This window comes from Panthera tigris, chromosome B4, assembly GCF_018350195.1.
Source record: "Panthera tigris isolate Pti1 chromosome B4, P.tigris_Pti1_mat1.1, whole genome shotgun sequence".
Lineage (NCBI taxonomy): Eukaryota > Metazoa > Chordata > Mammalia > Carnivora > Felidae > Panthera > Panthera tigris.
Window position 1 is genome coordinate 135,585,917 of NC_056666.1, and position 25,175 is coordinate 135,611,091.

Below are 25,175 nucleotides of genomic sequence, written 5' to 3' on the forward strand. Positions count from 1 at the left end.
GGAGGGGAGAGCGGGGCCTTTCTCTCCTTGTGGGAAGGGCTGGGTGGGGCAGAGTAGGCAGGTTTGGCTTGGCGAGTCGATCATCTCCGTGGGCTCTAGAGGCTCTCTGGAGAGGTCTGTAGCTGCCCCCGGGTGATTAGGGACATGTGGGCAGGGGGTGTGAGAACCCAGTCAAAGAGGTGGCTGGGGATGGGCTCCGGGTTGGTTGGTTTGCCCAGAAAAGGCAGTCACGGGGGCCTTGTTTGCCAACTTAGGAACTGGCCAGCCCGGGAAGGGACAGTAGTATCTCTAGGTCCACAGGCCCCGAGGTGTCACAGCATTAGCGAATATACAAAGGAAGAAACGTAATTAGTACACCCCCATCTGTGCACGAGCCAGAGCTATCCCAAAGCCACGGGCTTGCTAGGGAGGACCCAGAGAGCGGCAAGGCCCCTGCACCCACCTCCTTGGGGCCACGTCACAGCCGGCACTGAGGAGGCGACAGGCGACGTGTTTTTCTCAATGCGCGTTTTGGGATCTGATCAATCTGATTGTGTATTTCCAAACCCTGGTTCAAAGGGAAGTCCTGGTCGGTCCCTCCCTCGTGGTTTCCACGACAAGGGCAGGCCAGCGGGAGCTTGTGGAGAAATGCAGACACAGGTTCAGCCTGGCAGGCTTGAAGCCCAGTGCTGGACGAGCCCCCCCTGAGATCCTGCTGGGGTCCACTGTGGCCCCTCTCTCTTCTTGGAAGAGTGTAACCCCTCACTGTCCTGCTTTTGGTTGTCTTCAGCCAGGCTGAAGTTGCTGTCCAGGCAGATGCTCCCGGGTGACCCTTTCCAAGGGGAACGCGGGGACTAGCTCGTGGGTCTGGAAATTAGCCTGACACAGAACAAGGTTCTTCACCTCGGCACTGCGGACATTTGGCACTGGGTCATTCTTTACTGTGGGGGCCTGTCCTGTGCGTTGTGGGTTTGAGCATCCCTGACCTCTGCCCACTAGGTGCCACCAGCTGGGACGACCAAAAACGTCTCCAGACATGGCTGTAGCCCCCCTGGGGTGGTGGAGGGACTGTCCGTCCTGTTGAGAACCCTGCTTTAAACCAACAGGAGGGCTAGAAGGTTAATTGGAAACATCTGTCAGGCTGTTGTTTTGTTGATAATGCCTTGAACTTGCCTTTGCCTGGGCCCTAACCCTCCTGTTTTATCATCTTTATAAATAGCTGCTCTTGGGCAAAGCTTCAGTTTGCTTCGTAACATTCTACTCGTCCCTGAAGCTTGGGTGACCTCGATAAGGACTGACCTTGTCAGCACCTGGAACTGACATCTGAAGGCCAGAGGGGTTGTGGAGTGGGGGGAGAGGGTGTCAGATGGACAGCGGCATGTGCCAAGGCCCTGCGGCAGGCAGTGGTGAGGCTTGCTGAGGGGCAGGGGAAAGCTGGGAGGGCTGGAGTGGAGAGTGCCTGGGACAACTGGGGAAGCCAGGCTGCAGAGGGCCTTGGAGTCCACGTGGAAGGGTCTGGCCTTGGTCCCGGGAGTACCAGGAGGCTGCTGAGGGCCCTAGCAGGGACATCACAAGGGACCGCTGTGTGGTCCCCTGTATGTCACCTGGAACTCTCAAGCATCAGATCTGCACGACTCCAAAAATAGTTCTCCACTTTGTCACGTTTTAAAATTTCCTGCTGTGAAGCCAGTTCCACTCAAAGCCCTTTCGTTCCCTCTGGCACGGACTGGGCCCCAGGAGCCTGGTCATTGTCACCTGTGTGTCCTGCGGGCCCACCCCTGCCCAGGTCCCGAGGCCTCCCTCTCCGCTTCCCCCGCACGCAGCCAGCCGTGCCTCCCACACCCCCTCTCCTTCCGGGCCCTGGTCGGTTTTGTTCTGGTTCGTGTCCGGCCCCCGTGGATCTTCTTATTGTCACATGAGTCCCTCAGGGGCAGCTTGCTGGGCCCCAGCGTCCTTGGATCGAGGCCTGAACATGGAGCGAGAACAAGTGACCAGTAAACAGAACAGGGATGAACACGTTTTATTGTGAAACCTCGCCCACCGTCACCCACTTATTTTTGCTATTTTTTCCTAATTTTTTGGTCCGTACTGTTTTACGCAGTGGTGAGCTTTCTCAGTATACGTATTTATTAACAGTGGCTGCGGGGAGCTCTTCCCACAGATCCGATTCGGGCCGTGTGCGTGCCGTCCTCTCCCTTCGTCCCCAGCCAGGGGCGGCTTCCTGCTTCCCGTTCAGGAAGGGGCCGGGCCCATCCACCTTCCAGAAGTCGGCTGCCCGCTCCGGCTCGTGTGACTTGATGCGGCACCGTGCGGGGCCGGTGGCTCTCCCTGCTCTCAGTCCGTCTGCCCTGCTTTGTGCGAGGGGAGCCGGCCGTCCCCGTGCCCCCGCACGCCCACTGGTGCTGACCGTGACTCTTTTCCCCGGCAGAGGAGAATGAGGAACGCACAATGATCGACCCCACGTCCAAGGATGACCCCAAATTCAAGGAGCTGGTCAAGGTAAGGAGCGCCTCGGTTAGCACGTTCCATTCGCGCTGCTGGGCTGCATCGGGGGGGGCGGAGGGTGAGGGGCTGAGCCCAAAAGATGGTCCCCGGGGTCAGGGAGGCGGTGGTGGGAGGGTGGGGGCTCCCGGGACTGCTTCTGAGCCACGGCGGTGCCTTCTGCGTCCTCTGCCTGATTTTCTGAGCTCCGGCTCAGCGGTGAGGCCGTATTTGTGGCATTTGTGTGCGTCCTCGTGTGGACTGTGGTTTTGACTGCTCTGATCTAAACCACAACAGGGCTTCAAAAGGCAATTCTTCTGACTTTGAGCGAAGGCTCGGGGCGCTGACAGCGTGCTCCCCCGCCCCGGGAGACCCGGCTCCGGGCTGCCTGGGCAGCCGTGGAAAAGGTTTCTCTTCTGCAGCTCGAGGTCGGCTCGGGTGACCCCCCCAAGGCGCTGAAAACACCGTGCACGGCCAGGCCAGGCCACAGACGTAGTCTATTAAAAGCGCCCCTCAAACACGTTTCTCCACCTCGGCCTCCGCCGTCGGACCCGAGGTGCCTGCTACACGGCCGTGTTCTCACAGGGGCTGACGCAGAATAAAGAAAACCTTGGCAAATTGTGTCCTTCTAAAAACTGACCTTGAAGGTGTCCGTGTTAGGACCCACCCCCAAATGTGGATTCTTAACAACTTAAACGGCCTAGTTCATTTTTTGAAGAATTTTTTTCTCCCATCCCACACAAGAAATTGGGGAGAAAAGTGACCCCCTCTTTCAGCCCCCCAAGATGTTATTACAGGGGATGTCGAGGTGGTGGAAAGGGTTCGGCTTCTCCAGAGAAACGGAACCAACAGAATGGATCCATCCATCTGTCTGTCTGTCTGTCTGCCTGTCTATCTCTGGGACGTTTATTCTTATTTATTTTTGGGACAGAGAGAGACAGAGCATGAACGGGGGAGGGGCAGAGAGAGAGGGAGACACAAAATCGGAAACAGGCTCCAGGCTCCGAGCCGTCAGCCCAGAGCCCGACGCGGGGCTCGAACTCACGGACCGCGAGATCGTGACCTGGCTGAAGTCGGACGCTTAACCGACTGCGCCACCCAGGCGCCCCTGGGACGTTTATTCTGACAAATCGGCTCACGCGATGAAAGTCCCACAATCTGCCATCTGCAGCCGGAGACCCAGGAAAGTGGGTGCTGTCATTCCAAGGCCAGCGAGCCAGGAGAACTGAGGACAGGGGTTGATGTGCAGAAGAGGACGATTCCAGCCTTCCTCCACCTTTTCGCGCCATTCAGGCCCCCCTGTGGATTGCGGGAGGTCCCCTCTGCAATGGGGAGGCTCCTGTGCTCTGCTGGGTCCTCCGATTCAAACGCTGATCTCTTCTGGAAACACCCTCACGGAAGGACGGAAGGACGGACGCAGCCAGAAGGAATGTTGAGTCAGACCTTCTGCTGCCCGTGGCTCAGTCCTGCTGACACTTAGTATTAACCACCCCTGGGCTTTCTCCTTCTCTGACATGTGAGCAAAGCTTGAGAGTTCACAGCTTGAAACACCCCCAGGGGAGCCGGTGCCCTCCTCGCTTTGACACGGGGACAGAGAGGAGAGGCACCCCGCCCCCCCCACCGCCAGCTCACCGTGTGTGTGTGTGTGTTAGTGAGGTGTGCTTCACTAACTGTGAATTAAGCTGCGAATCTCCACAGGAGATCGGCCGCGTGGCCGAGCATCGACTGGGTGTTGTTCCAAAGCCGTGGCCAGCTCCGTGGTGCCCCTGCCTCGCCCCCCTTCTGGTCACTCTTGCTGGTCTGGGGTTGCGCCCCCCGGCAAGGGAGCAGCAGCGAGCTTGGCCCCGGGCGCTCTTTCTGGGCAAAAGGGGCTCTGCAGACGTAACGCCGGGGTCTTGGTTTGAGAGAGGGTCCTGGGATGCCCGCGTGGGCCCAGTCCCGGCACAAGGGTCCTTAGAAGAGGGGGAGATTCGACCACGGGTGTAGATACAACCTGATGATAGGAAAGCAGGTGCTGCACTGCGGGCTTGGAAGGTGCAGGAAGGAGCCGGGTGCCAAGGAGTGCAGGCGTCGTCTGGGAGCCGGTGAAGGCGAGGAGACAGATTCTCCCCTGGAGCCTCCCGAAGGAGCTGGCCCTCCCACCACCTTGACCTTAGCCCCGTGGAGCTGATTCTGGACTTCTGACCTCTAGGGCTGGAAGGGGATAATAGGCGGGTACCGTGGACGTCATTTGTTAGAGCAGCCATAGGAAACCTCGTCACCAGACTACGTCACCTCCCTTCCCCAAGGTGCCTCCTCCTGGCTACAGCTGCCGGTTTGTCCCCCAGTCCCCCTGGGTCACTCTGTCAGTTCCTGGAAGGGCCAGCTGCGAGACACTTCGATGTGGCCGTCCCGCCAGCTTGGAGCACACGTGCCAAGAGATGGGCAATTTCCGGAAGGTTCCGCCTGCTTTCAGGCTGCAGGCAGCATTTCGAGGCAGGCTTGGGGGCGTACTTTTTACTTCCTCAAGCGTTTTCCAAAAGAAGCGTTAACACGGCAAGCGGGACGGTGGCACTGGGTGGGCATCGGCGAAACATTAGCTGCCGTGGTGGAGTGTGGAGGGGCCGACGCGAAGTGTTCGTTCTCACTAACTGCGGCCCCCCTTTTTTTTTTTAAAGAAAGAAAGAGAGTCAGAGAGCAAGTGGGGTAGGGGCAGAGAGAGGGGACACAGGATCTGAAGCAGGCTCCGTGCCGCCCGCACGGAGCCTGACTTGGGGCTCGAACCCGCAAACCTGAGCCGAAGTCGGATGCCCAACCGACTGAGCCCCCCCAGGCGCCCCGGTAACCACAGTCTTTTTGACCAGAGTCGCGTGTGGGTGGCGGCATGGGAGATGCCTGTGCTGAGCTCCGGGCGTGTGGGGTGCAGCGTGTGGGGCCCGCGCGTGTCCCTGAGTCGGGGTTCGCTTGCGTCAGCATCCGCTTCTCCTGGGAGCAGCGTGCGTGTCCGGTGAGGGGTGAGCCGGGAGGGTCAGCCTGCCGTCCTCTCCTGGGGCTGGAGGCCGGGACCGTGGCCTGCCCTCGGGGGCCAGCAGCCTGGGCCGCGTCGCCTCCCACCTCCCCTCTTTGCTCCCCGTGCTCGAGCCCCCGGCCTCTTTGCTGCCGAGCACGTGCCCACCCGGGTGTGAGGTTAGAGCCACCGGTCCCCCGAGCCCGCCCTCGCTTCTGACGCCAGTTATAAGTTTGGGGGCCCCAAGGCGACATGGAGGTTTGACCCCAGAAAGACTCGCACAGCTCACGGAGCGCTGCCGTGCTCTCAGCCGTGCTTCGTCACGGTGGAAGGACACAGGTTAAAACCCGCCGAGGGGGGAGGAGCTCAGGGCAGGCCCAGGAGGGCACCGTCCACTTGCCTTCTGGCGGCATCGAGGACAGCGTCACTGGCGACGATATGACCGTGTTCTTCGAGCACTGCCCGCCAGGGAAGCTCCCAAGCCTCGTGGTCCGGAGTGTTTAGGGGAGCATCACCCCGTGGGCGGAACCGACTGCCCTCGCGGCCGGCTGCCCCCAGCCCTTCCGCCCCGATGGACAGAGCGTGACCCAGAGCCCCCATCCTGGGCCACGTGGGTCCCTTCGGGCAGCCGAGGCTCCCGCCCCAGGTACGCCATCTGGCAGGATGCCCCGGGGGCCTGAGGCGCGGGCCTGCCTGTGCTCTGGGCAGGGTTAGCGTCTGCACCTGTCTGGGCGCTCCTGGCCCCCAGCGTGGAGTACCCTCCTCCGCTTCTCCACTCCTGCCTCCTGCCACTCCCTCCTCCAGCCCCCTCCCTGCGCCCGGGCGCTTCGCACCTCCTTGCCCTGCCTGGTCTCCTCCCCTCCGCTTCCTGTGGCCTGGCACCTGGCTTTTGGTCTGGCCTGTCTTCCGCTGGGTCCCCAGGGCCTGGGCGTGTGCCCGCACACAGAGATACCGACGGGGGCGGGGCACCAACGTGTGGTTTTGCGTCAGAACCGCTGCCGAGGGCGTGTGGCTTCGGGACGACCCGCGTCTCCTTGCCCCGTCCCAGCCCTGCAGGGTCTGAATCTCGGGAAGGGGGCTCTGGGAGCACGGGGCGGGGGGCGGGGGCGCTTGTGGATTGGACGCTGACACGGGGGGTCCCCGGAGTACGCCCTGGGAGCCGGGAGTGTGGACGGCCGGTCTTGGCGGTCCCGACGGAACGCCTCCATGCCCTTGACCTTCGTGATTCTTGCTGCTTTCCAGACCCCCTTTCTGTACCGGGGACTCGCCTGGTCCAAGCCTCTGGTTGGTTGATCATGTCTGAGGAGGCCTCGGCAAAGGGCACCTGCCCGTGGTTCTTTGCAGGGATTTGGCTCAGAACTGGGGTTTTTGGTGGGGAGTGTGGACCACGCGCAGGCCTGAGTGGGTCTGGGGTGAGGTCCGCTGGCCACGTCTCAGTCTGGGCACCTGAGGGACCCTTCAGCGGAAGTACGGTCAGCCCCCTCCTTTCCTTTCTCCGTTCTCCGTCATCTGGTCTTTTTCACCTCTTGTCTTGGCCCCTGTCCTGTCTCCCTCTGTGGACTTAGCCCTGCCAACCTGCTGTCGCGGAAGTGTCACCGTTTAAGATACTGTGAGCTGCCCTCTGCCTCCTATAAAAGACAAGCTCGGCTCGGGCTAAGCCAGCTCATAAGGACGAGGCCGTTCGTTCAGAAATTCTCTTTGAGCATCTGTTGTGCATAATGCACTGTTAAGGGGCAAAGGTGGGCTTGGAGTCTGGCCTCCTCCATTCACATCCCGGCCCGGATTAAAGCGGGAAAGGTAGTGTCGTGACGGTGACAGAGGCTCCGTTATCGCCGTGTGGCAGGTGCTGGAACGCGAGCACGTCCCGGGCGGCGCGGGCACGGAGCAGAATGGGTGGGCCTGCGGTGGGAATCGGGGAGTGGGCACGAGCCTTCCGTGGGTTCAGGAGCCCGACAGACCTCCCGCAGCTCTCTGCTGGTGCTTTGTGCCGCAGTGATTTTCTCTAGCACCTTCCGGAAGCTCCCCGAACTGCTTCACGGGGCAAACGGCTTGCGTGGCCCCGGGAAGATTGCAGCTTATAGATGAGACGCTTTGTGTTTTGAATGATCCTCGAAAGAGAGAGCACGGCAGCTGTCATGCTCTCCCGGAACAGACAGCCAGAGAAAGGCCTGCCCCCGGGAAGCCACGCTGGTCCGAGGCGAGCTGGCCGTTTTCCTCCCCGTGAGCAGATTTCACGTCTCATTTCCCGGCTTCTCGGACGAGACTCTTGCTGCTTGTTGAGTTCTGTTTCCTTCCTCCCTTTGTCCCTGTGAAGAAAACAGCTGCATATCAACGGTCTCGGCGGAAGGCAGTGCCGAGAGAGCCAGAACCGCTCGGAGACGCCCCCTGTGATGCGTCCTGGCCCCGTACCCAGCTCCGGGTGGCCTCCCCGCCCGTCGCAGGAAAGCCCGCCTCAGTGGATTAAGCAGCGATGAGCCTGTTTGGAAGTGATTAAAACATAACTGTCATAGCTTTGGGGGAGACAGGCCACAGATCCTGATTATCGTTCAGGAGGAACTAGAGAAACGGTAATTTTTTATTCTGCTTAAGGCAAGCTCGTAAAGCGGACGTGCACAGAGCGCTCTGCCACGGGCATCGTTAACGTGCGTCCTAGACATTTGCCTGCAGGATTTGGGGTTTGCAGATGAGTACGTCCGAAAAATAACAACGGGTGTTCTCTGTAAAAAGCCTTTTGTGAAGCAGAGGAACGAGAGAGGGACCAGCCGGGAAGTAGGACGGGGTACTTTGTGGTTGGCGTCCAGGCGGAGGTTGAGTCTCCCCGGGGCCGGGGATGAACTTGGGTGCTGGACTGCTTTCGCTCCCCAGAGTCGACCCCCGTTGGCCTGTTGTGGAGAATATGCTTTTCACCCCTTTCTGTCTTGTCCTGTAATTGAGCTTTGATCAGGTCAGCGATCAGATGGCATTTTTAAGTTCTCGTTTCTTGGTAGCAGAAACGTTGTCTCGTGTTTAACGGCAGGACTGCGCTCCGGGCCAGGCGGCCTCTGGAGCCAGATGTCCGGGTGCCCAGGAGGCCGGCCGTGTTGTGTAGGCAGCGCTGCACTTGATCGGAGCGCCTTGCGTGGGTCTGTTCCAAGTTTAGCCACTGGGGATGTGTCGTCGGGCAAAACAGAGGCCCAACCCTTGCGGAACGGACAGGCCAGCTGGAGAGACGGATCTGCCGAACTGTGGTCAGATGGCCGTGAGCGCTTTGCAGGAAGCCAAAACAAGAAGCAGGGTGGCTTCCTCTCCCTCTGTGGGAGGTGTGGTGGTCAGGGCGGTGGCATTTGAACCGAGAGCTGCTCGTTGGTACCTAGGGGAAGAACGTCCCCGCAGGGGCAAGAGCAGATGCAAAGGTCCTGTGGTATGCGTGTGCCTGGCACGTATAAGGACCAGCGAGGAGGGCAGTGGTCAGAGATAAGATCAGAGAGGCGGCAGGGACGCCCATGGTGTTAGACTACCAGCAGGACGGGGACCAGTTCTTTCTAGTCGCCGTGGGAGCACGAGGGGGCCCGGCTCCCGTGTCCCCCCGTGTGTATGCTCCCTGCACATGCCCTTCCCAGCAAGCAGCTGTGACACCTTAACCGCCCCGTGTGGGGCACAGATGAGGTCATGTTTATATCTCCAGTGCCTAGGGGGGCCTCTGGTATATACGAGGTGCTGCTGGCTATGCTGAGTGAATCAGAAAGGGGCTTTTGACTTGCGGAGAGCTCCGGGGACGGTCACATGCGAAGAGCTCCGGGGGTGGCCACGCTCACGTCTGCGGGGACCGTCGTAGCCGCTTAGGACTGCCAGCCACATCACCTCCCCAAATCCTCAGAATGACCCCGCGGAAGCAGATGTTACCCTCTGCCTTCCTGAGAGTCATTCAGTCACCGCTTTATCGAGATGGAGTTCACATCCCGAACGGGTTAGCAGGAGTTCGGCTGCGCCTACAGCCACGCAGCCACTGCCTCCGTCAATTTAGGAACGCTGTCATTGCCCTCACTCCCAAAAGACCCCCCCCCCCGACCCCCGCCACCACCAACAGTCAGTCCCTACTCCTTCCCCTCCCCCCCGCCGGCAGCCACTGTCCCTTTGGAATTATTCTGTCTCCATAAACCTGCCCATTCTGGGTATTTTGCATAAGGGGAATCATACGACGTGTGGCCTTTTGTGACTGGCTTCTTTCACTTGGCGTAATATTGGAAAGATTCACCTGTGGGGTGAAGTTAGTTTGAGCATCTGACTTCGGCTCAGGTCACGATCTCGCGGTCTGTGAGTTCGAGCCCCGCGTCGGGCTCCGTGCTGACGGCTCGGAGCCTGGAACCCGCTTCGGGTTCTGTGTCTTCCTCTCTCTCTGCCCCTCCCCTGCTCGTGCTCTGTCTCTCTCTCTCCCTCCCTCTCTCTCTCTCTCTGTCAAAAATAAATAAACGTTAAAAAAAAAATTAAAAAAACAAAAGCATCCGACTCTTGGTTTCCGCTCAGGTCATGATCTCCCAGTTTGTGAGTTCAAGCCCCGCGTCGGGCTCTGAGCTGGCAGTGTGAATGAAGCCTGCTTGGGATTCTCTCTCTCCCGCTCTCTGCCCCTCTCCCTCTTGCTCTCTCTGTCTCTCAGAATAAATAAATACGCTTTAAAAAAAAAGATATATCTGTGTTGTAGCAGCTGTTCCTTTTTTATGGCTGAATAACATTCCATGGTATGCTGGATGGACCACATACCCCCTTCATCTGTTGATGGACCTTGGGTTGTTTCCACCTTTTGGCTGTTTGAAACAGGGAAGGTATTGAACATCTGTGTACGAGATTTTGCGGGGACACGTGTGTTCAGTTCTCCGGCGTTGCTGGGTCAGCTGATAATTTTATGTCTCGCCTTCTGAGAAATAGCCAGACTGTTTTGCAGAGCGGTTCAACCGTTTTACGGTCCCTTCAGCAATGTATGAAAGGTCCTGGTTTCTCCATATCCTTGCCAACGCTGTTTATTATACGTCTTTTTTTTTTTTTTAAGTTTTCTTAGTGTTTATTTATTTTTGAGAGAGAGAGAGAGAGAGAGACGAAGAGACAGAGCATGAACAGGGGAGGGGCAGAGAGAGAGGGAGACACAGAATGGGAAGCGGGCTCCAGGCTCCGAGCTGTCGGCACAGAGCCCGACGCGGGGCTCGAACCCACGAACCGCGAGATCGCGATCTGAGCCGAAGTCGGACGCTCGACCGACTGAACCCCCTGGGCGCCCCTATTATACATCTTTTTGATTACAGCTACCCTAGGTGGTATGTCCCCTTCGCTCTGACTTGCATTTGCCTCACCGCACGTGGCGCTGACCATCTTTCCGTGCGTTGGGCGTGCGCCCGGGTCCTCGGAGAAACGTCTCTTCAGATCTCTCGCCCATTTTAAAACCGGTTGTCTTTTTATTGCTGAGTTCTGAGAGCACTTTATGTATCCTGGAGAGAAATCGTCTCTTGAGATTTGCAAACTCTTCTCCCATACTGTGGCCCGTCCTTTTCCTTCCTTGCCGGGTATCTTTGGAGGGACAAAAGTGTTTAGTTTTGTTTCAGTCCGCTGTTATCTGCTTTTTACTTTGGTGGTTTGGGAGATTTCTTCGCGGCTCCCAGTGGCGTTCTGTTGGTCTCTGTGTCCGTCCTTAGGCCCGTGCCGCGTGCTTTTATTACCGCGGGTTTTTAGTTAACGTTTGAAGTCGGGAAGTGGGAGTTCTCCAACGTTTTTTTCCCTCTTCTTCAAGATTGTTTTGGCTCAAGGGGAGCCCTTCAGTTTCCATATGCGTTTCAGGACCTGCTTGTCCGCTTCTGCAAAGAAGCCATCTGGATGGTGATTTGTTTTAATGGTATTTAGTATTATTTTTTTCCTATCTACCACGGCAATATATATCGACACGCCGTGGAAATCTGGAAGACAAAAAGCAAACAGAAGGCAGTGGCAATTTTCTTGTATCTGTGTCCCTCCAGGCTTCGTGTTTTGCGTATATAGCTTTTCCTGCGCAAAATTTAGAATCGTTCCAGCGTCAGTCAGTGTCTTAGGGGCACGTTTGGACGAGTATCTTGGCGGAAGCTTCTGGAACTGGAATTGCCGGGTCCCACAGCACACACAGGGATAGGAATTGATTTGTCGTCTTTTTCATGGAGACTCTGAGGACCGCAGGGGCTAAGTGACAGGCCCAAGGTCACACGGCTTAAACCCGGGGAGAGCCGGGCATCCAGCGAGGACCCCGGGTCCCGCGGCGCGGTGCGTTTTGTAGGTGGTGGCGGTGGGGGCGTTTGCATGGGACGCGGATGCTTGAACTGTGTGACAGGATATGGCGTTTTAGTTTTCTCTCCACCTGTACCCAAGTACCCGTTCAGCCGCGTAAAGCCACATGCGTTTATCCGCGCACAGTTCCGTAGGCCAGAGGTCCGCGTGGTCTGGCCGGGCTCGCTGCTCAGGGTGTCACCGGATGAGTTCCTTTCTGGGGGCTCCGGGGACGCATCAGCTCTCCGCCCCGAGAGGCCTGTCCTCTCCAGGGGGGGCCGCCGTCCTCAGAGCCAGCAAAGGAGAATCCCCCCCCCCCCCCCGCGTGTTGCCCCTGTCTCTCGGACTGTGGTCTCTGACCTCCTGGTCACGTTCAAAGGGCTCACGTGATTAGGTCAGGCCCTCCTGGATAGTCTGTCTTTCTTGAGGTCAGCTGGGTCCAAACGAGCCTAATCATGGGGCGTATACCATCATCACAGCAGCCCGGGCTCTTAGGGGGCATTTTTAAACTCTGCCCACAGGGGCGCCTGGGTGGCTCAGTCGGTTAAGCGACCGACTTAGGCTCAGATCATGATCTCACGTTCCGGGGGTTCGAGCCCCACGTCGGGCTCTGTGCTGACGGCTCGGAGCCTGGAGCCTGCTTCCGATTCTGCGTCTCCCTCTCTCTCTCTGTCCCTCCCCTGCTTGTGTTCTGTCTCTGTCCCAGAAATAAACATTAAAAAATTAAAAAAAAAAAAAAAAGAAACGCTCCGCCTACAAAATTGTTTAAAAGCCATTAGCCAAAAAATTATAAACGACATTAGGGATGTGATTAGTAGTCACTTATCTGGTACTTATTTAGCTATTTTTCATTTTTTAAAGTTGATTTACTTATTTTGAGAGTGAGCGAGCGCGTGCGTGCGAGCGAGGCCTGGATTCTGCCCTTCCCTCCACTCTTGCTCATAATTCATCTCTCTGCCCGTCTGCCAGGGGAGCGCCGACTCCCGGAGGTCGGGGACACCTTTGCCCCCCACAGCCTGGCACGGGGAAGGTTCCCAGTGCCAGCTGTTGTGTTACATGCAAGACTGTCACTTGGCTCCAATAATCGCTGTAAAATTGTTGATGGAAGGACCGTGGTGGAGCTTTGTGGGATTAAGGGATCGAGGGGTTCCCGCCGGGAGTCAGGTGGCTGGTGGCCAGGGGGAGGCGAAGGCATGGCGTGGGTCTCTGGGGTCCCTGACTCCGCCCCCGCAGCTATGTAACTGGGGCCCTGAGACGGCGGGCGATGGGGTCCAGATGCCTTGCTGGGTCTCTGCCTCACCCCATGGATGTCGGGGCAGGAGGGGGACAGATGTCCTCCCGTCTGCAGATGCTCCTGGCTGCTTCCAGATCTTTCCCTGCCTCCCTGGACTGGCAGCTGTCTCTTCCCTCATGGTGCCTCCAGCCTGTGGTACAGGTGCAGGTGTCCTCCCTTCCCACGTCATTCCCGAGGCCTCAGCACCGTGGACGTGCCCCACGCACCTGCCCAGCCCGTCCCCCCTCCCTCCCTCCCTCCCTCCCACTCCTGGTCCTCTGCCCTGTTCGCCTGCCCATTCCCAGGGGCATCTCCGACCCCTGTTCCCGCCCTACCTGTGTCCTCCGTCATGTCGGGGTCCAGCCTCTGACCCCCTAGCGTCCACGACCACTCTGCTCACCACTGCCCTGAACGGCTTCCCGGCCGCTGTCCTCGAGGCCAGGTGGGCTCTGGGCTGGCTCTGTGTCTCCCTCCCCGGTCCTCCCACCCCAGCGTCCTGGCCTGGCACGTCCCCTGCCCTTCCAGGTGGCCACGTGGTTCATGCCGTCCTCCTTCCTATCTCTGCTCAGATGCCTCCCCCCCGATCTCCTGGTCCCTGATACCCTCTCTACCCCCCAAACTCTGTCCTGTTCTTTCCAATAGACTTTTTTTTTAAATTTATTTGTATTTTATTTTGAGAGAGATAGAGTCTGAGCAGCGGAGGGGCAGAGAGAGAGAGAGAATGAATGAACGAATCCCAAGCAGGTTCTATGCTGTGAGCACAGAGCCCTACGCGGGGCTTGAACCTACAAACTGTAAGATCGTGACCTGAGCCGAAATCAAGAGTCGGAGTCTCAACCGACTGAGCCACCAGGCGCCCAGGCGACAGACTTGATTATATTTCAACAGTTTGAAATTTACAGAAAAACAGCAAACATCCTACAGAGGGTTCCCATATGCCCACACCCTGTTTTCTCCATTATGAGCCTCTCCTATCACCGGGGTGCACTTGTTCAGGATTAATGCATTGTTATTAACCAAAGTCCACCTTTTATCCACATTTCCTTATTTTTCCGTCCATTTTGTGGCCAGGACCCCCTCCGGGATCCCACGTTACAGCGTCATCACGTCTCCTTAGCGCCTCTGGGCTGTGGCGATTCCTTGCTTATGATCACCTTGCCCGTTTTGAGGAGGGTGGATCAGGAATTCTGTAGAATTCCTCTCGGTGGGAACTTGCCTGATGTGCTCAGGGTCAGACTGGGGCGATGGGTTTTAGGAGGAGCCCCAGATGCGTGAAGTGCCGACGTGACTGATCCCGTGGGCGTCGGCCTCCATCACGTGGCTGAGGTGGCTGACAGGCTTCTCCGCTGTGTCCTGCCTTGTTTTCTTTATAATATCGAGCACAGTCCGGAAGTGTGTCTGTTGTGTTTCCTCTAATGTCCGATTAGAACGTAAGACCAGAGGCCCCTTTTGTCTTATTTATTCCCAGAGCCTGGCGCGTGGCAGAGGCTCAGCAAATTAATTAATCGACTCGGTACCTGCTTCTAGAGCACCAGTGCCGGGCAGGGGTCCCCGCGTGCTGGGGACAGAGCCCCTTAGTGCCATAGTTCCCGCCCTCAGAGAGCTTCAAGTCCACTGGGGGAGATCATTACAGACAAAGGCGTGTTCCCAGTGTAGATGTGAACAGGGAAACAGCGCTTGGGTGTGGTGAGTGAGTGGGTGGGGGGGGGCGGCCTGTGGCCTGGGGGGGGGGGGGTAGGGTGATCAGAGAATGATCCAGAAGCTTGAGACCCGAAGGATGAGTGAGAGCCAGCAGCCAGCTGGTGGGGAGGGAGATGTGTTCAGGGTGGCAGGAACGGCATGTGCAAAGGTCCTGAGGCAGAGAGGACTTGGGAGTATTTAAAGAACACCAGCAAGGAGGCAGGATGCTCAGTTGGAACCAGCCTTGCTTTGGGGAGGTGGTTTTGTCAAGGGGAGTGAAGAGGAGGGTGTGAAAAAGTGGACCCAGTTATGAGGTGGGGAGAAGTGGGGTGAGGGGGGACGTCCAGGCTCTTGAAAGTGGTGGATGCTGTTCTGCTTCTTTCCTAGAAAAAGGGGCAGGTTTGGAGAGCGATGGATTCTTTCAGAGATGCTTTTAGGAACACCTGAGCTGAAGGATCGTGGAGGTGGGGCTGTATCTCGAGGGGTTTCTGATTTGGGGACAGCGTCGGAAGGTGTGGGAGGGCATGAGCTGGCCTTGGAAGAGAGTCCTCCAGGGAGAGACCTTGGAGACCTGCCTTGTAAACCTCAAGGAGGACCCTGTCCTCAAGCGAACTGGAAGGGGGGGGGGGGTCAGAGGAGGGCACACGCCGGGCAAGCATGATGTCCGTGGAAGAGAGTTCTGGAAAGCGGGAGGGGAGGCAACTCGGCCGGGGGCTGATGGTGCGGTCAAGTCACGGGCAGGGGAGTGGGGTCCAGCTGCTGTGTTGGGATCCGGTCCGTCCAGGCGTCCCATTTCGTTTTGTGAAGTGCCTTCGGCAGGCTCGGCCAAGGAATCCTGTTTCTCCGTGGATCTTTTCCCCGCTGAAAGCTGTCTTCTCTTACAACGCGTCACCGGTGAGGAGAATGGGAGCCTCGTCGAGAAAAGTCTCCAGCGGAAGGCTGGCCTGAAGGAAAGAGCGCGGGTCCCCGTGGGGACTGGTACGCCCACATCACAAGGCCATCACTCAGCGAAGCCAAAAATGTGGCGCGAGCGTCGCCGCGGATGAGCTTTGGAAACAGCCTGCCCAGTGAGAGGAGCAAGACACAAAAGTTCACATATGATACTGGCATGTAATTTACATGAAATCCGTTTGTGTGAAATACCCAGAATAGGCAAACCCTGAGAGAAAACAGCTGCGTGGTTGGAAGGGGCGGGTAGGGGGTGCCTGCTCCTGGGCGCGGGGTTTCTTTGGGGCGAGGAAGCTGGTCTCCAGTTAACAGTGGTGATGGTTGCATGATCCTGCGAGCAGATTAAAAGCCGCCGAATCGCACACTTTCGGAGGGTGAACTGTGTGGCGTGCGAATTCGGTCTCAGGAAAGCCGTTGAGAAGGACGGGAGTTGCTCAGAGCCTGTCAGGAACGGGCCATAGGGGACCCCCTTCTCTCCACGGCCTTAGGCTCAGGCTGACACGAGCTGCAGATCCTTTGGGAGAGGAGGGATGGACATTTTATGGCCGCGGGCCACGCGGGACAGAGCCGCTGATATTCCTCGTGTAATCCCTCCTCCTCCAAGCCACGGTGAACGAGTTCATCCTTTCCTTTTGCTGAGAGTTTCCCCATGTACCCAAGTTCCTGCCAGGAGGACGTCCATGGCCACCGTGGTGGCCGCCCCCTGCCCGTCCTCTCATGAAGTCCCACGGGAAGTCTGGCAGCCCAGGAGGTGTTGGGGGGGCCGGGAGATGGGCCTTTCCCATCCTGCCCCCCGGCCGCTGTGCCGGGGCGTGTCCGTCTCGGTGTCCAGCCGCCTTCAGCTCTGGGCTTGCCCAGTCATCGCCCTGGTCCACGTGGCATGGCGGGTGAGGCCATAACACTGCTTGCCCCCAGGTTCTCATCGACTGGGTCAACGACGTGCTGGTGGAGGAGAGGATCATCGTGAAGCAGCTAGAGGAGGACCTTTACGACGGCCAGGTGCTGCAGAAGCTCTTGGGTGAGTCCTCGGGCGTGCCCAGCACAGGGCCACAGCAGGGCGGTCCCGGGGCCGGGACCGGGGCTCGATTCCCACAGGGCAGCACGGGTCACACGTGCCGAGAGCCTTAGAGCCGCAGCCCTGAGCCCACGCTCCTCGGCGGTGGCTCCCGGGCCGCCTGCTCTCTGATCATGTCCACGGTGGGCATTCCGCCAGAGCCCCCAGCCTCGGGGCTGCAGCAGGCCACACAAGGCTTCCAGAGCAGTCCTGTGGGTTGGGGGGGGGGGCAGGGAAATGGGGCAAGAGCATCACCCCTTCCTGTGCCGGTCAGCCCTCCTGGTGGCCTCGCGTGCTCTCTCGTCCCAACGGTGAGACCTGTGCCGGCTCGTTCCGGGTGGGTGGGTGGGTGGCCGAGGGGCCGGGTCCCCAGCAGATACTGTGTGAGTGGGCTGTGCCCTGGGGGGCAGACGGGTGTGGGGTGCGGGTGGTGACCGCTGTCGGCTGGGGCCAGCGGGAGTCCCGCACCGAAGCGACGGATGCAGGGCGCCTGGCACGCGTCTCCCGCCAGCGAGTGGTGGTTAAAACAAAGACAAAGCGCCGAAAGCAAGCGCGGGGGCCGTCGAGTCCCCCAGCTCCTGTGAGCGGCAGGGCCACGGTTTCTAGGTGTGGACCCTGCCCTTTCGTCACCACAGGGGCTGTGGGCTCCTTTTGCCGGAAGTGAAAGGACTGTGTGTCTGGGTCCTCCCCTCCCCCCCCCCAAGACGCCGGAAGGGTCCCTCGGCTTCAGGGCGCTCTGATGTGTTTTGGGGGTCCCCGAACACCCTGTGAGGTGGCCTCAAAGACACAGTGTCCCCTTGTATGTGGATAACACACTTCCTAGAGGTCAAGAGCAAATCCTGAGCCCCCAGCATCCGGGGGGGGGGCCTGTCGGCCTGCTGCCTGGGCTCCCAGCTGCCCTGGGACCGCATTTCTCCCCGTTGTCGTACCAGAGACTTGACAGCTGCAGGGCCTGGGGACCGCCGCTCAGGGGAGGGCGCCCAGGGAGGGAGGACCCTTCCTCGGGCGGGCGGGGCGTCCCTGGGCGGGGCGTCCCTGGGCGGGGCTTGCGCCCTCTGTGCGTGGCCGCTCTCGGGGACCCTCTGATTGGAGGGAACCCTGCGGGGGCTGGGAGGAGGGAACCACCCCAGTAACCCGCGCGGAGGGCGCACGATCGATGGCCCCCGTGTCGTGTCCTTATCCACTTTGCCCTCAGAAAGTACCTTTGTCATGTTTGTTTTGGTCATTCCTCTGTTGGGCAACGTTTCATCGTGTGGCAGGTGTGGATCTAGGCTCTGGGGACGCAGTGGTAGCAAGAGGGAGGGGGTCCCCCTCGCCCAGCTGTCCCCCTACATTCTGGCAGAGGGAAGAAAGAGAAATATCATGGGTCGCAAACAGACGCTTTAAGAGAGTGGCCAAGGGCAAGGAAGGAAGCCAGAGGGTCGTGGGGCAGAGAGGGGCCGGGCGGTGGGGGCAGCCCCTCTGGAGATTGGACGTCTGAGCCGGCGTCTGCACAGCCAGCCTCAGAAGAACATTCCAGGCCGAGACTCTGAGGTGAGGAAGAGGCCGTAGCATTTAAAGCCCAGAGTCGTGGGGGGAGGGGGTGGGGGCCTGGATAAAACCAGATCACATGCAGCTCTGGTGGACAAAGGCTTTTATTGCAAGTGACAGGGAGCCACTGGAGGTTTTGAGCAGGGCCGTGACACGATCTGAGTTAAGGGTTTTAAAAAGCCACCTGGGCTTCTGTGTACAGAATAGAATGGAGGGGGCGGGGGGCAGGGGTAGGAGCTGAGATAGTCAGAACGCTGTTAGGACAGCCTGGGCCTCAGATAAAGAGGCTGAGACTGGGGTGGAGGTGTGGACCCCGGGAGGGTGTGTTGGAGGAGTCAAGGCCGACAGCCAGGTTTGTGTTCTGAGCACCCGGTGAACGAGGAGCCCCTTGGGAATAGCGAGGTGGGTGGGGGACGAGGAGGTGGCTTTACCTCGGTGGGGGCCCGTCCTCCCTGAGTCGGCGGCCGGTGATGTTTAACACCGTGGAATCCGATGGCCTCTCCTGGAGAGGGTGTTCGGATTTGTGATTTGGCTGGATGCCGTGCGGCCGAGAGTTCATAGGTATTTGGCTGAGCCAAGGATCCGCGTCTTAGAATGACTTCTGCGGTCCAAGAATAAATCTGAAATGTTACCGGGATTGTTAATAATGATCACAAGTTGATTATTAAAGATGTTGGGGGTGGGAGTTGCCTGGCTGGCTCAGCTGGTTAATTAAGCATCCGCCTCTTGATCTCAGCTCAGGTCACCGTCTCGCAGTGGTTTGTGAGTTCAAGCCCTGCGTTGGGCTCTGTGCTGACAGGGCAGAGCCTGCTTGATGCTCTGTCTCTCTCTCTGCCCCGCCCTTGTGCGCACATTCTCCCTATTTATGAAAGAATAAGTAAACATTTAAGAAATGTTTAAAGATTGGTCCGGTTGAACCCTTGTATTGTACACGTGAAACTAATATAATGCTGTATGCAAATTGTACGTGAATAGGAAACAGTGTCAGAATTTTGATGTTTTATTTATTTTCATTTATTTAAAAAATGTTTATTTTTGAGAGAGAGAGAGGAGCGCGCCTACATGTGTGCATGAGTGGGTGAGAGGCAGAGAGAGAGAGAGCAGGCTGTCCACGCAGAGCCCCACGTGGGGCTCGAACCCATGAACCGCGAGATCATGACCTGAGCAGAAGCCAAGAGTTGGATGCTTAACTGCCTGAAACACCCAGGTGCCCCAGAATTTTAATGTGTTGGATCGTCGTGTTGATAGGGTCATTCTCAGGGTCACCCTCAGCACTGTCCGGGACTGCATTGTCCTCGGGGTCACTAAACTAGAAATACGTGATGGCAGACACTCCTTTTCAACAGAGAAGGGGCGGGAGCCCACGGATCTTAGGCTGACACCGGGTGCGAGCAGCCTTCCGACGTGTCACCAGCTGCCCTCCTCATCCGTGGCAAAGACCTGGCTCCCCTTTGGCTCTCGGACCCAAAGAATTGGCTGTGGGTGATGCTGTTATTGAAACAGTGCCCTGACCAGGGGGAGATGCCTCCTAGCGTTTTCAGAAGCAGACTCAAGAGTATTATACTCCCTTAGATTTTTTCTTTCTGGTTCTTTTGCACGTATCTGTGGCTTCATTCTCCCAATTGCTCAAAAAACGTGTCCTAAGCCTTCGTGTTAGCAGGGTGGCCGCGGTACCCTGTGTCCGGATCCCGGGACAGGCGGTGAATTTGCATCCACATTTCAGCCTTGGCTGCTCACGAAGGATGCTGGTGCCTCCCTGGTGGTGAGTGACGGGGCGTCTGTAGAGCAGGTGTCTGGTAAGGATTCTCGCCCCGCAAGGCATGTCCTTTGGGTCCCCGTCTTCCGGTGGCCCCAGCGGGTGCAGCCATGGGTCTGGAGCCTCTGTGGGACCGCCTGCTACGTAGGTGACCGCCTACAGACTGACATGAGGCTCACTCTGGCTCTGGCAGCCTTTTTTATCACGGAGCAGACGCCCTCCCTTCCCATTGGAAGATCTTTTCTCCCGTGTGTCAAGCAGACGGTTTGACACGCTCCTCTGAGGAAAAGAACAAAGGGAGAGAATATTCAGGTATTAACAGGAAATCAGCGTGTCTCGCCCGGTTGTATCGCTGATGACGTCACCCGTGGGATCACATGGCCCCTGAGCCCGGGACACCAGGAGTCCTATCGGGAGTGTAGACGAGACATTCGGCTCGCTGTCCAAAGGCAGAAGCCAAAGCCAGGAGGAGTTTGTGGCCGAGCGCCAAGGCCAAAGCTGACTTCTGTGCGTCTAGAGAGAGGAGAAGTCAGAGGCCTGGGCCCCGGGCGGTCGGGAAGGGGTCGGGAAGCGGAGGGGCCCCGGAGAGGGGTCTGAAGGGTCCAGCCATGAGGGTGGAGGTGCCAGGCAGGCACCGTGTTCGGGAGGGACGGGTAGAGGAGAAGGTGATTCGGGGAGACGGGAGTGGCTGTGAGGACGCAGACTGGGTTGGGCCTTGTGAGATCACCAAGTGCAAGTCATTGGCAGGACCCCAGACGTGTCCCTCTTCTTGGGAGCAGACTCTGAGGCAGCTGCTGACCCTGCCAGGTGGCAGGTTTTGGTGGATGTGACTCTTCTGCGGGTGGACCTTCTGTGGGCAGAGGGAGGGTGCCCACGCTGGGGTCCCGGGGGCTCCCCGGCTGGCTCCTGTCCTGCTTCTGACTCCGGGCACTCCCTTCTCCTTGCAAAAGGCAGGCCCTTCCGGCATAAGGAGTGTCCACGGCCCTGCGTTCAGCATCACCCCCGTTTGCCTGTCGCATCCGAGAATCCGCCCTCCCCTTCCTCCGTCCCTTTCTGTGCTCTGAAGGCAGGTCCTGGCCGCCGCACAGCCCTGAGCCGCCCCCGCAGCCCGTCCGTAGGCAGAGTGATGCCTGGAAATGCCGGCAGCCAGATGTTTTATTCTGTCCCACGGGGCAGAGCCCTCCAGGACAGCCGCAGGCAGCACCCAGCCGTAGCCAGCCTCCTCGGGTCCTGTCTTGGGCTGAATTGTGTCCCCCAGAATCCATAAGTTGAAGTCCTAACCCCCAGGTCCTCGAATGGAGACTGGGTCTTTCTAGAGGTCATTAAGTTAAAACGAGGTCCTTGGGGGTAGACCCTAAACCCGTATGGCTGGTGTCCCTTTAAGGAGATAGGGACAAGGACACATGGTGGGGGCGGGAGGGGGGAAACCCATGTGAGGACACAGCGAGAAGCGGCCTGTCTGCAGGCCAAGGAGAGGGGCCTCAGGAGAAGCCAGCTCTGTCCACCCCCTGATCTCAGGCTTTCATCCTCCAGGATTGCGAGCACGGACATTTTCACTGCCTAAGTCCCGGGTCTGTGGTGTTCTAGAATTGCAGCCCTAACGAGCTAGCACAGGTCCCTTCCCGTCTCCATCACTACCCCCCCCCCACCCCCCCCGCCGGGTACCACAGCCGCGTTCAGTCTGCAGGGTCGGCTGGCAGAGCTGACGGCGGAGGTGTGCTGGGTGCCCTTCTGGTGGGCGAGGCTCTCAGACCACACAGCTCTGTAACCCTCCCTCCTTCCCCAGGATCCCCTGCTCCACCCTGTAACACCTGGGAGGGGGGCTGCTGTGTATTTTCGGGGTGATCATGCAGACAGACAGCTGTGGGTTATTCAGCCAGGACCTACTAGATGCGGAGGGACATCAAAATATATAAATGGGGACCCATCCCCTGCAGCAAAGTTTTGTTTGGTTTTTAGTGCTCACCGCTGCCAACCTGATGTTACTTAGATGTGGTGCCTTCCCACTAGAGAGCTCTCTGGTCTGTGCTGCACCTAGCCCCAGGACAGTGCCTGGCACACAGAAGGTGCTCATATTGTGAGCTGATGAAGGGAGGGAGGTGGGTAGGTGGGCAGAAGGGAAGAGAGGGAGAGAGGAAGGGAAGGAGACAGGGAGGATGGGAGGAAGCAGGGAGGGAGGGAAGAAAGGAATGAAGGAAGGAAAGCAGGGAGGAGGGAGGGAGGAGGGGAGGAAGCAGAGAGGGAGGGAAAGAAGGGAGGGAAGAAAGGAAGGAAGGAAAGCAGAAAGGAAGGAGGGAGAAAGGAAGGGAGGGAGGGAGGAAGGAAGCAGGGAGGGAGGAAGGAAGGAGGAAGGGAGGGAGGAAGCAAGGAAGGAAAGCAGGAAGGAAGGAGGGAGGAAGGGAGGGAAGGAGGAAGGGAGGGAGGGAGGAAGGAAGGACAGCAGGAAGGAAGTAGGGAGGGAGGAGGAGGGAGGGAGGAAGCGAGGAAGGAGGGAGGAGGGAGGAGGAAGGAAGGAAGGAGGAAGGGAGGGAGGAAGGAAGAAGAAGGGAGGGAGGAAGGAAGGAGGAAGGGAGGGAGGAAGCAAGGAAGGAAAGCAGGAAGGGAGGGAGGAAGGAAGGAAGCAGGGGGGGAGGAAGGAAGGAAGGAAAGCAGGAAGGAAGGAAGGGAGGGAGGAGGGAGAGAGGGAGGAGGGAGGGAAGAAGGGAGGAAGGAAGGGAGGGAGAAGGAGGGAGGGAGGGAGGAAGGAAGGAAGGAAGGAGGAAGGAAGGGAGGAAGGAAGAAGAAGGGAGGGAGGAAGGAAGGGAGGAAGGAAGGAAGGAGGAAGGAAGGGAGGAAGGAAGAAGAAGGGAGGGAGGAAGGAAGGAGGAAGGGAGGGAGGGAGGAGGAGGGAGGAGGAGGGAGGGCATGTCCCAAGCCCCGCAGGCATTGCTGTATAACATCATCCTGGAGGGAGCATCCAGAGTGCTTGCGTTTGTTCTCTTCGAGGGAGGAGAGGCCCTGGGGAGAGGACGTTGAAACAGCGGGGCCTCCAGAGCCAATGCTGAGCCCAGGGCTCTGCGGGGACCACTGAGACCAGCCTGGACTGCACGGCTTTTACGCTGCCCCCCTCCCGTCGGTGCCACGGCCGGCAGCCGCCCCCCGGCCCCCAGGTGCCTCTGCCCCTGCGGTGCCGCTGCTGTTGCTTCCCGGAGGAGCCCCGTCCGGAGACACCCACGCCTTAGCAGGCGGGGACGTGGAGGGGGCCCGTGGCTGAGGCCGGGCTCGGGGTCAGTCCCCCACCTCCAGGTGGCCGGTCTTGTCTGGCTCCGCCGGGTTGCTCCCCGCTCCCCGTGGGTGACGAGGTAGCGGCGGTACCTGGGAGCGTCTCGTGGTCCCGACGCGGCGTCCGGATGTCAGAGAAACAAGAAGGGGACCATGAGCGCGGGGAGGCAGAAGGCCACATCCGAGACCCTCTGCGTTCTTCCTCGGAGCCCCCTTCCCGCCTGAGGCCACCGCACGGCCTCCTGGGCTCCAGCTCCCTCCCTGCACGTCAGCCCCCTGCTTCCCCTCGAGTCGCTTTTTCCACTTTGTGTGCACGGAGCGTTCCCAGGTTGTGCCCTCGAACCCCACACCCCCTTTCCGTCCCGGCGTCCTTCCCCCAGGAAGGACTAGGAAGCTCGGAGCTGCGGGGTCCACCTCCTGACGGCTCCCCGCTGCTCGGGGACCACGTGTCCCCCCCCCCCCCCCCCCCCCCCCCGGCACAGGAGGGTCCCCGCTGCGGCCAGGCGAGCGGGTGGCCCTGACGCCCTGCCTCCTGCTCTTGCCCCTTCCTGTTGCAGAAAAGCTGGCCGGCTGCAAGCTGAACGTGGCGGAGGTGACGCAGTCCGAGGTAGGGCAGAGGCAGAAGCTGCAGACGGTGCTGGAAGCCGTGCACGGCCTGCTGCGGCCCCACGGCTGGGCGCTCCAGTGGACCGTCGACGGTGAGTAGTCCCGGGGGACACAGAGCCCGGCCCCTCGGCTCGCCACAGTGTCGTTCGCTGGGGCTTCTGGGCCTGCGCTTTCCAAGCCCGTTCAGGCCGCTGCCCCATGGGAGGCGGCCGGGACAGGACAGCGTCCCCACGCTGGGGAGCCAGCTCCTAGGTGAGAGAGGAGGTCTCCCGTCTTACCCTTTGGTCCCCCGTGCTTCAGAGGAGACAGGAGTTGTTTCTGGTCTGGGGCGTCAGGGGCGGCCTGCAGAGGAAGGAGGGGAAAGACGGAGAAGCTCCGTGGGGCTCGTGGAAGGGACCCAACCCCAGGTCCCCGCGGCACCAGCACCAAAAGGGCTGTTTCACCCGTGACCCACTGTGGCAGGTCCTCGGGAAGGGAATCACGCCGGCCCCCGGGGTATGTCCCGGAGCGTGCTGGCACCACAGGCAGGTGACCTCACGGTATTTCCAGCCTAGAGGCGGAGCCTGAAAGGTGAAGGGTTAAATGAAGCAAGAGAAGCCCCGGGGCGCCCAGGGGGGCTCAGTGGGTTAAGCGTCCAACTTCGGCTCAGGTCATGATCTCCTCGCAGCTCACGAGTTTGAGCCCCGCGTCGGGCTCTTGGAGCCTGGATCCTGCTTCGGATTCTGTGCCTCCCTCTCTCTCTCTGCCCCTCTCCCACTTGTGCGCTCTCTGTCCCTCTCTCAAAAATAAATAAATTTTAAAAAGACGTTAAAGAAAAGAGAGAGAAGCCAGAAGGTGCCGTCCCCCCAGCAGGGCAGTCAGGGCCCGGCTCAGAGGCCCCCCCCCCCCGCCCCCGGCAGCCACCAGGGGCCCCTGTGCTTCGGAGGGATGAGCTCTAGGCTGTGGTGAGGAGACTGGCGCCTGGTTTCTTGGCATCGAGACCCGCCACAGACCCCAGCCTACCTCCCGGGTCGTGGGGGCCGTCGGTGGGGGGGAATCGAGTGTTTTGCAAGCCGTGAAGTCCTGCTCAGGACTCACTGTGACCACGGCTGGGCCCGAGGGCTGGAGCAAAGCTCTATCTTTCCCCTTCCCTTGTGCTAATTTCGCTCTCCTGCCCGTTCTGTCTCCTTCTCACACTGCCCCGTTGACGCCTTTTAAAAATACCTTGCTTTGGGGGTGCCTGGGTGCCTCAGTCAGTTAAGCATCCAGCTCTTGATTTCAGCTCAGGTCATGATCCCAGAGTTGTGGGATCGAGCCTCGGGTCAGGCTTTGCATCGAGTGGAGCCTGCTTGGGATTCTCTCTCTGTCTGCCCCTTTCCCACTT

General features: G+C 59.2%; 1 protein-coding gene across 4 annotated transcripts in view; it reads left to right on the forward strand.

Moving 5' to 3' along the window:
• Nucleotides 1-25,175, forward strand: part of PARVB (parvin beta) — a 102,507-nt gene that overhangs the window by 51,156 nt on the left and 26,176 nt on the right. For all 4 annotated transcript variants that reach the window (XM_042993493.1, XM_042993491.1, XM_042993494.1 and 1 more), the window contains exons 3-5: nt 2,408-2,478; nt 16,521-16,623; nt 23,764-23,904. In XM_042993493.1, coding sequence (XP_042849427.1) covers nt 2,408-2,478; nt 16,521-16,623; nt 23,764-23,904 — 315 coding nt within the window. The remainder of the gene's footprint in view (nt 1-2,407; nt 2,479-16,520; nt 16,624-23,763; nt 23,905-25,175) is intronic.